This window comes from Osmia bicornis, chromosome 6, assembly GCF_907164935.1.
Source record: "Osmia bicornis bicornis chromosome 6, iOsmBic2.1, whole genome shotgun sequence".
NCBI classification, from domain to species: Eukaryota; Metazoa; Arthropoda; class Insecta; order Hymenoptera; family Megachilidae; genus Osmia; species Osmia bicornis.
Genome location: NC_060221.1, coordinates 1,418,695 through 1,432,411, shown reverse-complemented (window position 1 = coordinate 1,432,411; position 13,717 = coordinate 1,418,695). Strand labels below are relative to the sequence as shown.

General features: G+C 43.4%; 1 protein-coding gene across 3 annotated transcripts in view; it reads right to left on the bottom strand.

The window, feature by feature from the left end:
* Positions 1–13,717, bottom strand: part of LOC114873503 (beta-1-syntrophin) — a 216,888-nt gene that overhangs the window by 77,032 nt on the left and 126,139 nt on the right. For all 3 annotated transcript variants that reach the window (XR_006829508.1, XM_029181902.2, XM_046286125.1), the window contains exon 3: positions 4,572–4,760. Coding sequence is in view for 2 of the 3 variants with exons in the window: in XM_029181902.2 (XP_029037735.1) it covers positions 4,572–4,760 (189 nt within the window). In the remaining variant the exon portion in view is untranslated. The remainder of the gene's footprint in view (positions 1–4,571; positions 4,761–13,717) is intronic.

Genomic DNA, 13,717 nt, shown 5'->3' with positions numbered 1-13,717 from the left:
GAGCAAAGCGTCCTGATTTCCTTGGATCAGAACTCTCGACGGGCGTCTAGAAGCGCAGGGATCCCGATTAATTAATATCCGTGCAATCAAGGTATTGCCGCGTCGCTTGCTGCTCAACGTCGGTTGGCTCTTTCGCGAAAACGATCCCTTCGAGGGATTTCAGAAGACCCGTTGCCGCAATTTACGCAGGAAACGCTGTCCCAAGTGCAGACTCGCGAGCGGAACGAGCGACGACGCGTGCTTTCAAAGCTGCGATTCCGGTGAGCAACCGAGCGAAATGTCGGAACGACGAAACAGGACAAGCCCCGTTCCCTTGATTCGCTCGTAAGAGATCAAAGTTAACCAACGGTTTATTCATCTACCGAGAATTGGATACAAGCGAACACGGCTCTCTATCGTGTACAGAGAATTCAATAAAAAATCAACAGAATGTAAACGAAATTGTTTAGAAACTTTTTCCTCTACCTAAACAAGAATTCTTCCGGACGATCGGCGACGCAAGGGACTTCAATTCCGTTCCCTCTGTCTCGAATGTTTAACGAGCACAAATTTCATTTGTAACGCGCGCGGCACCCACGTAAACATTTTTTAAACATTCGCAGCTGTTGTCGAGCAAATTACAAAAGCAAGCAATCGAGAGACAAAGGGAAAAATTCCCCGCGATAGATATCAACGAAACGGTGATGTTTATCGGGAGATAGAGCGAGGATTTTTCGCAATTTTTCGTCGTATCCCTTTCGGGTACGTTAATCTCGTGTACGCGTACAGGTGAATATATCTCGCGAGGGCCACATTTCCATCGTTTTATTCGATTATCAGTCGCGATATCGACCGGCTGTATACATTTTCATTCGGTAATTTACGAAAGGCTGGAAAGCCGGCTACACAGCAGTTGTTGGCGTCTCGTGTTTCACAATTCATAACTTTCCACTGCCGAAATTGACGATCACTACGGTAGGCAGTGCGACGAGTGTCACTGAGCGTTTTTGCCCGCAAAATGATGCACGACCGACGATATTGCGCGAGCACAGCCATCCCTGGTTCGTTTCTCTTTTACGCTTCCAGCTGATGATTACAAATCCCGCTATCTCGCTAAACTACCATCGATATCAGGGTTTCTCGTTTTCAAGCGAGGAACACGAGCTTACTCGTCGATCAGGTGAAAGAACTTAATTTAAAACTCGAATAAAAATTTATATAAAAACAACTTCAACTCATCAGAATGCAATTAATTGATCGACGTTCTTTTATTGAATAATAATCCACGTCGATAAGCGGGTGATCGACACACGTCAAGCGAACGACGATCATCGTAACGATATTGTTATCGTTAACGTTACGGCATTATCGCGGTCGTCGCTTGTACAAACGGGACTCTCGCGTAACGATATTAGAGGATAATGGAACCCCTTGGAACGACGTCGACGACGTCGAGGACGACGACAACGAGACCGACGTCTACACGTCGCGATAATAGTTGCACGCACGTATTCACGAGCGAGTGCGCCGATTCGCAAGTACGCGCTCGCGCGATGGTAATGAGAAGAACGCCCGAGGGGCTTTTCCACGCACAATGCAATTCCGTTTGTAACTGATAATGGTCGTTGCAGTTCCAGAACACGCTCGTTACCTACGACCCTTTTCCTCTTTCTTACCAACCCCCTTTGTTACTTTCTTTCTATCTACCTCGCTGACCTTAATTTTTCAATTCATGATATTTAATCTTAATCAGATATTTTATTGCGACGTTAATTTATGTCTAAAAGAACAGGAAAATCCAAAAGACGATCGAGGATAGAAAAATGAAAAGACAGGTAACTGACCGATTCAAGCTAATTAATCAAGCGGTCAACGTACAAGGGGGCAATTAACCTACGGTAATTAACTTCGCAAACTGCAGGGCCCGCGATGTGTAGCAAGGCGAATGCGCAAAGGACGAGTTTTGGTAGATGGTTGATAGGGAGGATGGTGATGGCGGAGTCAGCAGTGGATGGTGGATGGTTCGGATGGAAGGTTCTTCGTGGGTTCCAGCCTGATGGAGCTGTTCTAGAATTATACACGGGGTTAGCCCTGAAAACCAGGCAGCAGCCAGCTTTTGCCCAGGAAACTAATTTAACTCTCGCATCCTCCATCCTAGCCGAACCAGTAGCGTACCAGTCGAACCACGAGCCTCCACCATCGACCCGGCTCTCTCGTACGCAGCCGATTTCCATCCCCCTTTAAACCGCCTGTGTGCGCGCGACAGTGTCGACGAGTCGACCTGATCTACCCACGTGAAAGAACTAAATACGTGTCTAAACTTTGATTTTCTCCGATCGAATGGAAAGTGTGTCGAGGAGGGTGGAAGATGGTTCGAGTACTTTGACACTGGATACACTGAATTGGTCGGCAACTTCGAGTACGCTTTGAAGGATTAATTAGAGGCTCGTAGATGGGACGTGCGCTGTGGTTACTCATCGGGGCATCTTGCAAATGGAAATAGAGTGAAACAGTAATGCTTTCGATTCAGTAATGCTGTAGATTTTTATACGCGTTTATGATCGAATTTCCAGCAACGAGTAGCCAAATTTAGGAACACTAATCCCATTAACAATTAACTGAAATTGAACAGACCATTCCATCGGTAAATAGTAATTCTCTATGAATGACCATCGTACGAAACGATTCGCGATGCAAATTCTAGCAACCCCTAAATATCTGTCCTATATGCAGCCTGCTATCAACGATTCATTAAGAGACCGGAGATAATGGAACGGTTTTCACGAGGATTTCGCAAATTAACGCGAGCCATTGTGATTCCTCGATATTCGTACAATTAACAGGTGATTTTTAAATCGAGTCCACCCAAGCCCGTTCTTTTAACCTTTCGAGGCTCTGTTCCTTTTAATGGAATCCACCTAATCCTGGACGGGCTTGGGTTATGGAGGCCTCTATCTATCCGACCAGCTCTCAGCCACTCGCTAATTCAATTAGCCAATTTTCATTCTACCATTCATGCGTTCGTTTTAATTCGCAAGATAGTCCCGCGAACGATAGCCAATATCTCTGACCGACCCACCCTCTTCTATTTTTACACCTTTCTCTCTAACATCGACCAGTCTAGCCTGGTCTACCGTCGATTTCGTATTTGCTCTTGGTCAACGTTCGAGCCTCTTCATTTTCACGTTCTACGCGAATTATCCCGCAGATAACGTGTCTGCTGATAACACACCTGTTCCGTGCCAAGGGGATGAAGAAAGCGTAACGCAAATAGGGTAAATGCGAACGAGGCGGAATATAATGAAAGCTTTCGAGAGAATTTGAAAAATATCTATCATCGTACTTAATAGAAGAAAGTAACGAATTAAACGTTATCTATATCATTAACGGGTTAGCCAGGATGGAAAGTCAACCCTCGAGCGACGCTTCAAATTTCCATCAGAGATTACGAACTCGTAGATCCGCGTAATCAGGAGGAAACTTTTCGCGCGATTGTTCCATTAAACGATAATTGACTGTCAAACTCGCAACAGGATGGCGGGCACATGTACCGGTGCACACATGTGCTCGTTCGACTGTAATCCCAGAAACGGGTTAATTGCGTTATGGCTGTCATTATCTCGGTCGCTGAGCATGCAGTTCTCGAGAGGAGCGTCGGCTCGCCACCCATCGAGACGCGGCTTGCGCACGTAATCCGTGAACGTGTTCCGCTGAAACGTTTACTTCTAAACGTGCGGTGCAAGAGAAATTCACTGACGTTTATTTCATTTGCAACGCCCTTAGCTTCGACCCTTTCTATCCTCCTATCGTCATACGGCCCTGCTGACCGTCCGATTATTCCCTTTGCTATTGTGTTAACCGCCTCAAACTTACCCCGAACGATCATCAAATTATTATCGGTAAACCCTTTCTCGCCTGTCTACCGTTCAACATATCCCGAAAGATGAAAGAGATTTCAACGATAGCTAGATCTTTGATTAACACGTACACACCCTACACTTCAATTCTTCAATCCTTTGCTCGATAATTTTTTTTAGCTTCCTTCAGAGTACGAAAACATCCAGTTTACATAATACAAGTTGGTTTGACGAAAATTAAGTAACCAATGTTATGATAAAATTACATGAAAATTTTCATGGGATACCGCCTCAAAGCTATAAAGTTTGGCAAGCTTTTCGTTAATTACGTAATAACTGTGCTTTCCATTTAATCGGATACTATTCCGTATGAATAATCACTTGCATGCATTTAAAGTTTGAACCAAAATTATGCGCAACCTAGTCATCGCTTTACCGAAATTCGTTTTTGCGAATCCTGAATTTTAACCTCGGTGCGAAATTAAAAATATCGATAAAAAATTGCACGGAATCCGTGCCGCTTGTTTTTCACTCGCGTTTGCCGCGGGGAAAAAAGCGCAGCAAGATAGGGCGAGTCTTTTTGACGTCAGAATCGTCGTTAATTAACGCTTTCCGACTGGTACGCCTCGCGAAACGCTCGTTTTCCGCTTTCACGCTCGCGCCCGACAATTTCGTCGAGTTTACGCGCTTCCAGAGTACTTTCCTCGCGAAGGAGATAGTCGAAGGAAAACTTACCGGGATCCGAGGAGGGATGAGACCTGGTGAGTCGGCAGAGTTGCAACGGCAGATAACGAGTATCCGCTCGCGGTGGTGATTTCGGCGGAGGAGGCGTCGCGCTGAGGAAACCGCGCTGAAGCTCCCATCCGACTTCCTGGATGATCGAGGCTTTCCTGAAGTAGGGTGTAACCTCTCTCAGATACTTCACTGTAACAGAAAAAAAATTTCCAATTTCGCGTTAGTCGCGAAACAAAATGATATCCCATTTTTCAATTTAACCCCTTCGTATGATATTTCCCACGGAAGTTCGAGAAGGGGTGGGAAGAGCAGGGGATAGCTATTGCTTGCTAATCAAACTCCAGCTATGAACACTTCTGCCGATGCTTTTAGCTTTAATTAAATAAGCCGCAGGCAGGTTTCACGATAAATTGAGTACTCCGTGGGGCAATATACAAAACCAAACATTCTCCATAACGATAATAATAACACTATCGATCACTTAAAATACAGTTCTAGCCGCGCGAGTTTATGGTTATCTCCAGAGTCTGTACCATTCGATACGTATTTGATCGGGGAAAGTTCCTATAAAGGAAAGAACGACTGTGTCACCCTTGTCCCTGGATATCCTTTCATCTTTTCCTATATACCGGCTAAAAGTTCGAAGGCTTTGAACCTTCCTTTCACCGCAATTCTGTAAACGCAATTCGGCGAATCCAGTGCAGACATAACAAAATTCCCAAAAGTCTCCATGCACAACGTGTATCCATGATTTTACCCCAATTGTAGAAAGAAATCGACGAGTTCAGCCTCGGTCACCGATATCAAAAGAGTTTGAAAAATCAGACCAACCTTGTAAATCCTCTCCCTCGTCTCGGTCCGATATGTTCGGTTTCGGCATCGGTGATACGGAACCGCGATCACGTACAGACTGTTTCAAAATCCAATTTGTCGCTGATGTTTCAACGTCGCTAGAGTAGCAGCAGCCGCGATTACATAGAGGAGGAACTCGTTAAAGTTCGAAGGAACACTGGCTAGGCTGGTTAGGGAGAAGGGGAAACGATACCCGACGAAATAGTCTGCAATCCTGGCGCGAGCTAACCGAAATACTGAAACATGCAGCACACCACGCCAAAGAAGGCCGGGGTGGGTTGGAAAGAGTAACAGATATCCCGGGGCGAGAGGAGAATCCGCTGGATATCCCGTAAAAATCGCTCGTAAAGACGGGATATCGTTTTCTCCAGGAGAACGTGGCTTAATATCGAACCGATCGACCCAAACACCCGAGCGCCAATGTTCCGCCGAGAAATTTTCGTTCCTAGGAAATTACCGGATCGAACCGAGTTCTATGCATAAATTTCGAATTCGGCGGGGGAACGAGTGCGTGGCTGATTTACCATTTGTTATTTAACCCTTCAAGTACCAAGAAGGCAAGGGTTCTTTGAAAGAACTCTCTTAAAGATTCTCCTTTGAATCACAGTTTGCTGTTCTTTTGAAGGGAGGTTAACGACGCGTGGAATGTGTAGCTGATTCGGCAAACAGGAGCAATTTCAACGATGCCCATTGATAAGCGAGGAACACCGTGACCGTAATGCACGATCCGAGTAACCAATCTCGTTTCACCGAACGGCGCAAACAGTCATCCATCTACCCTACGACTCGTCGCATTATTAATAATTAGACGAGGCCCGGTGTACACAGGCTGTGTTTGCCTCTCGATTTCCATCCAATTGGATTACAGTTTGCGTCACCGATAGAATATCATTGGCTAACATTGATCGGAAACTCTTCTTTCAACGATTCGAACGCGTGCAGAATTTTTATTTATCTCGCGCAAATTTGACGGAATAATAAAAACCTAGCAATTTGTTTCGTTTGAAAAATTCAACAAATTCGCGTCGATGTACGGAGGTTAAGAAGCACTTGGACTTTTTTATATTTTTCGAAAAGCCACGGATCGTCAATAGCGCACGCGTTGGCAATCTCGCGACATGGAAAAGCTCGAGAGACCGGAAGCAGGCTAGCAATTTTCTCGGGGCCAGCGCGAACACGCGCCGCCAAGCATCTATAATTTCCCGCGTTTCCGCGTCACACCTCTCCTCGAACGCGCGCGATAACGAGACTCGAGATTGCCGGGATAATTTTCGCGCGTGAAGCGAATTCCGTCGCGCGTCCACGCGTTTAACGCGTTCGTCGTCGCCTCTTACACAGGGTGTTTCGAAGAAAATTTCTTTACACCGTGAAAAGCGAACGTTCACCCACGTGACAAAAATTTATCATAATTGGCAAAATAAAATGAACTTTTCTAATACGATATAACAGCGTTCGCTTTTCAAATTTAATTTACTCCAACGATTCTATAAGAACTAGAACTCTCGGCTCAATTCCCGCGTCGAAACGATTAAGCACTCAAAACTTTGCTAACTTTCTTGATACTTATCGACGTCTATCGAGCATCGAAAGCCCATTAAGCATTCAAACATCAATCACACCGTTTCGAACCAACTTTCCCGTTGTCGATCAAAAGAGGAAAAAGGAAAAGTATTCGAAAAAGTTGAAAACTCGTTGTTCGTGAACCGATATACGAGAATCGAGACCAATCGAGCGAACGGCTGGAAAATAAAGCAAAACGTATAAAACCGGAAGTCGATCGCTGTCCGTTGCCGTCGGAAGATATTTTTAATATCCGGCGACTTTGCCGCCCCCTCGTCTTACCTCCCCTTCGATCCTGTGTATACAGGCCAGAAAGGGGAGGCTTTCGTCTACAAGGGGAATGATCTCGTATTGAAATTGCACGGAAATTTATCCCGGATCGTGGCGTTATATCGAATCGTTCCTCACAACTTCGAATCACAATGAAAAATGGAACGACCTATTCGTCGTCCATAAATTATTCCACCTTTAGATGATAGCAGATAGCAGTTCATTGATGTTATTAAAATAATATATTATCAGTGTTATTATTTAATTATATTGGCAGAATTATCGAAAATAGAACGTAACCAGAATTGTTGGATTTTGATTAACGATCGAATTAATCGTCTCTGTTTATCCAGGAGGAAGGCTTTGTCTTTCTTGGCAGAAACTCGATGGAAATCGTGCAAAGCAACTTGATGGAAAGCTATAGAGCCAGGAAATCGAGCATCGAATCGATGTATAACGGTGCAAAGCAGATTTACCCGAATATAACGCGCGACAACGAGCCGCAAAGGACGCATTGGAAGCGAGAGAATCAGATTGGATCGCTTTGCTGCTGCTCGCCACCTGTGGTCCCATTTTGCGATCGACAGGTGGTAAACGCCACTTTCCATCCAACTGCTAACAGAAAATATCCTTTCGCGCTACGATTCTTCCGTTATTTATGATTCGCCTCTTTCTCGATGCGTAGAACCGCATCATCCGGGACGATTTATTCTGTCAGTTTCAGTGACAGAAGCATCCGGCAACAGTGTGCAGATGCTCTTATTCTCATAAATGTGACACGAATATCGCTACGATTACCGTGAAACACCGTTTATACGATTTTACATTCCCAGACAAATTGTTTGCCGCGTAAATGCACGTAACTGTACCGTTTAATAAATCACAACCGATCGTATGGAATCTTATATGTACCAGTGAAATTCGAGTTCAAAACGAAAAACGTACCGTTCGAACGGGAAAGAAACGATCATCTCCCGATGGATCGTCTTTCCGATCGGAAGAACGATGGTTCGAACCCTCTGGTGTGATCAAATTCCGAAAAAAAAGCCGAACCTCCGGAGAAATCGAAGCGGAAGCAGGATGGCGAAATAAAAGAAAGATAGAGGAATCGCGATGACTCGCGAGACCCATGGAATTCAGCGAGAAGACGCAGTCAGGATTTACCAAAGGACTCTCTAGCCTCTACGCAGGGTAGATCCTAGCCAGATGGTCGTTCGACGAACGCAGGCTTTACGACGCTCTCGCCGTCGAGAAAGAGAGAAATGGTTTCTCACCTCGTAAGGGTTCGAATCTCGTCGCGGATCGCAGGAAAGAGTTCGAAACGGGTATTGGTCCCAGGACGAGAGACGAGATACGCTCGCAATATCGCGCCCCCTCCTTTCCTTTCTTTTATCTAAACGACCCAGCAACACCGAGTACGCGGGAAACCGACTCCGTGGATATTTTTCCCCGTTGAATATCCACCAATAGATTGTCCCTCGTTCCTTTTTATTCCGCCTTTTAATCCGTCGGATATCTGGCTTCGATCGAACCCACCAAAATATCTTTCAGACGAAATTTTCACGTGTGTGTTTGTGTGTACGAATACGAGGATCTATTTTCAAATTTTTGGCGAAAAATAGTACGAATAGAGAACATTCAACGAAGATCACGAACAAAGTATATAATGAAATATGAAAGAATATAACGAAAGAACATTAACCGCAATAACATAAGCGAAATAGTATAAAGATATATAAAGTTACAAAGATATAAATAGTAAAAATTGGCACATGAAAAGAGTAAAAGGCAATTTACCATAACAGTTGTCGAAAAACGAACCATCCAAACCCACAGGCGAAGACGAAAATGGCCGATCTAATCGGCACGCGTTCCTAACGTCACGTCGTATCGACGACGCTAGCGCCACTTGCGGCGCCTTCCATAATTAAAAACGGAGAGCGCGAAAATTTAAACGATTATTACTAGCGCGAACCACCCCTTTTGTGGGTGTATTGTATTTCTGATAAAAATATATTGACACCTCCCCTCAAATTTCATCCCCTTAAGAAATTATTAAGCTACTTTTGCCTGTAGACAAGCTACATTAATCGAAAGTTAAAAATGAAAACAGGAAAATTTCAATGGATAAGAGAATTCGTTTACACTGCAGAAAGAATGATACTCTTTTTTCGGTGAATGGAATTGTTCGTTGATCCGATCGGAAAATTGTTGCACGGTGTAAATGGCGAGGCGGGACAAGCTTAAAAGCTTCTGGAAAATCGAATTCGCGACGGCGAACAGCGAGAATACCCATCGAGGCTACGAATAAAGCGTTATTTGCATTCTGGAAAGGGCTCGGTGGCGACGGCGTCGCGTGTACGGCATTCGTGGATACGTGACTAGAGGCCAGCGACGAGGAGACAAAGAAGTCAGCCTTAATTCGTCGCACCGCGCCGCGGCCAAACGCAATTGCATTTTTCTCTGAATGTGCGTGCACGGAGGAGGTAGAAATCCACGTGTCTGTCTTCATCGTGAAATATAACCGTCTCGTATCGTATGCGTGACGCAACCTAACCACTTTGCGACAGGAAGCTACGTGGAACACGTAGCTGGCAGAATATTTTCTACTCTCGATGCAAAGATGAAGAGAACACGGACTGACAATGAGAATTATTTAGAAGAGTTCAGTCCAAGCGTATAAAATTTGATGAAATCTAAGCAGAAATACGAGTGTTCGAGATCGTTTCTTCTATTCACCTTCTAGGCACGGTGGTTCGGTGGGGGTTGAAACAATGGTCACGATTTAAGGGAAACGAAATTGCTTACCGGTCGAGTTTCGGTTCGGCAAGTGGATAGTTTCAGGCATCTCGCGATCCTCGAACAGGGAAGGAAAATTGCACTCGAGAGGGTGTTCTTGTACTTGGAAGATTAAGGAATCTAGCTTTTGTCTTTTCGCCAATGCAACCACCCCTCGAAAATCTGTGGAACTTTCAACAGGCCTGCCGCCGGCTGAATAAACGAGAATTTCACTCGCATATTGTAGAAACGATCACGATGAAAAGCAAGGTCCCAGCTACATTAACCCTTTACTGTTTAACAGTTATTCGCTGCCTCGTGTTCCGTTTGAAGCTCGAGCTGTTCTTTGTCTCTTCGTCGTCAAACTTGAACTAAATTCAAGTAGAAATTAAACTCGTTATTCTTTCTTGTTTTCATGATGTGCGCGTTTTATTCGAGGAAACAGTGAACTTTAACGTTGTTAACGATTCGTTAGGAAATATGGAAGAAAAAGAGGATCTTTTAGTTTTGTTAGAAGCAGCGTGAAAATACGCGATTTTTATTTTTCATTTTTCTCATTTTCTTGAATACACGCGTAACGTGTACGCTTCATTAGGGATTCATAATGGGCGTATGATCCAGGGTGGAATTATGAAAAATGAACGTTTCTGGAATCAAGTTTTTAATTACTTATTTACATATGAACGGGTGCCGAGCAATGGGTTAAACATGGGATGTCCATTTTAAAAATTCAGAATTGCCCGAGAGAAATGAGGATAACCAAGGATTAAAGAAAATAACGAAAAACACCTCGCATACTTGGAAAATAAATCGTTATATCTTTCATGTAATCGTCTGTAAAAATTACAAGAGAAAAGAAACAAAAGCTTTTCATTTGAATTTGATCGAATCGCGCAGCAATTTCGAGCTATCACGAAAAGTATATCAGTGGCAACGAATCCCTCCATCGAGAACGGCTGACGAATTTCCGAAAATCCCAAAGTTACCGGTGCAATTAGCGACGCTTCCGCAGATGCGTCGAATCCCACGGGAAACGCTACGTAATCCCGGAGTTCAGATCAAGGATGATCACCGCGAAACACGAAACGAGTGAAACGACGAGTCGATTCAATTCCGGAGAGGAAAAATAACAAGTGTCAAAGTTTCGAGTGGAAATTCAATTCAAAGATATTGCAATAACAGATAATAAAGAAAAATTAAAATGAATTCCAAATTGAATTCCAGTCTATCGAATATTTTCAATTCCAAAGGCTGTCGATAACACATGAAAGAAATCAAACAGTCCCGGGAATACGTAGGTGTTCCGAGCGTAGCTACGCGTACGTATTTCATCTCAAATAACGGTATAATTTGCCGCCGAAGCAACCCCTTAACGGTGCAACCCCTCGTTTTCACCCTCGTTACATAAGCGATCGTAGTGTTACCCCATACACGGATATCAACCCATTTATACAGCGGCGATGAAAAGTTTCGTCTTCGGTGCTGTTAATGAGAAAGAAGCTCATCAATTTCATTAACCCAATGAAGGCTGCTATAAAATTCATTACAATATCTCCTCGCTTCAAAAGCTACCTTCGTAATTGTTATTTTACACAGCTTCAATGTTCTACTTCTTCCATGAAATTTTCAAATATAATTCATATCCGTTTCATGGTTTCCTTCCTTCTTTTTCCAAGATATTGTAAAGCAATTCGAATTCCAATCACGATTGGAATATCGGAATACCGGAAAGTCAAGATTGTTCCACTTTTTTAATAGAGCAAAGTTACATTGACGATGTTACAATCGGTCAATTGGTCGACAATCGAAAGCAGTTAATTGTTAATAAAAATAGAACGGTTTTGTAACTCGATGAGAGATTGAAACGAGTAATCCAATTTTTCATTCGACACACGGTGATCCATAAAAATTTTTGATTTCGAGCACAGAGAGGAACGTGTGTACGAAAGAAGTTGGAACGAACGGGGGATAAGGGGGGCACGATTTGAAAACGCTTCGCTGGCTACGAATGCTCGCGCGATATATTGGATATATCAGCAACCTGTAAAGCTAACTCATGTGTATGTGTGTGTGTGTGCACATGCTTGAATACCTATACAACTAGGCTACCGATCAAAAGTTTAGATGCATCCGTGTCGTCTGAGTTTCATGAGCGAACGAGAAATGAAACGTGGATCGTTCCGAGGCTTCTTAACCCTTTGAAAACAGTATACGCGAGAAAGATGATAAATACATATTTAAAAATTTGTTCCTATTAAAATTTACTCCCTTTTTAATAACAGGATTTAATAACAGCACAAATATTCGCTTCTTCTGTCTTGCGTTCTTTTTATTCTTTATCCGTGGACTTCTAACAGCTGTTTTCTTTTCTTTTTTTTCTTGCTATTCATTTTCGAAATAGCAACTCATTTATCAATCTAACCGTTCACCATTTTCCGGTCAAAATCCGACGATGGAAGCCTCGGATGGAACGTCGCCCGCACCCTTCGCTCGTTTGTCCGCCAACAACGCAGAAAGGGAGAGGGCTCTTTTCGCACCCCGTACATCACACTTCTACGTTATATTCGCCGATGTATACCGGTTGAAAGCGTCGATCGAGAATTTATACGAGGGTGAAAGAGGGTGGCAGCGAAGGTTCGAACGTTTGAAATGGATAGGCAACGATATGGAGCAATGCACGTCATTCGTACTAGTCGAAGAAAAAGTACTCGTTGATGATTCTTCCTCCTAGTTTATCTCCTTTCATGAAATTTTTAATATTTCCCTCTGGATCGTGTTAGAAAAATTCGAATTTTTCACGCAAAACAGCTACGTGATGGTGGAATAGGTAGAGCAGTAAAATAAAAAATAGGGGTAGTAAAAAGAAGTAGTAACTGTTTTCGTTTCATTTTCATTTTCCACTTATTCTTCCGGTAATTCGCATTCGCCCTATTAAACGGTGTATACATGGTCCTCGAAAGGAACGAGCGTCGACCATTTAGATTTTTATTTTCGCACGAACGGCCGACAAACAGTCTGGCTGAACCGGAGGAAATTCGAAGCCCCATCCCTCCCTTTAATTGCACGATTTCCGCCGCTAGATTGCTCTTTGTCCGTGAAGGCAAAGACGGTCGATTCGATTTTCTACTTTTCCTCGGATGATTCTCAAGCGAAGTTGCAAATTTTGGGAAATTTTCATCGAACAAATTTCATTAAGATAATATTTCATTAAAGTACAAGTATAACAAGAAAATGAGAAAACTTTCCATCAACGGGCAGTCGCGCAAATTCTAATAGAAGGCAAAGGGAAACAGAAGACTTTCAAGATACGAAGAAACAGCATTTCCCTTCTCGTTTTCTACATCGAAAATATCCCTTTCCTTAATTATATTCCTCGCTCGAAGACAGATCGTATTGGTCCGTGAAAATTGTATCGGGCTTCATTGGAAATACATTAACGCTGTCGCGTTCCCAAGACGAATGCCGTTCACGTTTCGATATAGATTGGACTGGCTTGAAATAAAAATTTTCAGGAAATTACGCGAAGCAAATGAAGCCGGCACGAAACTTTACGTAAGAGGAGATTTGATTCCTACCGATTCTCTATGCTGCTTTCGCACGAAACAGTATAAGCTCAAAACACTCGAATATTCTTTTAACAAATTATATGCCACGTGAATTTGCAAATTGAAAGACAATTGATTGAA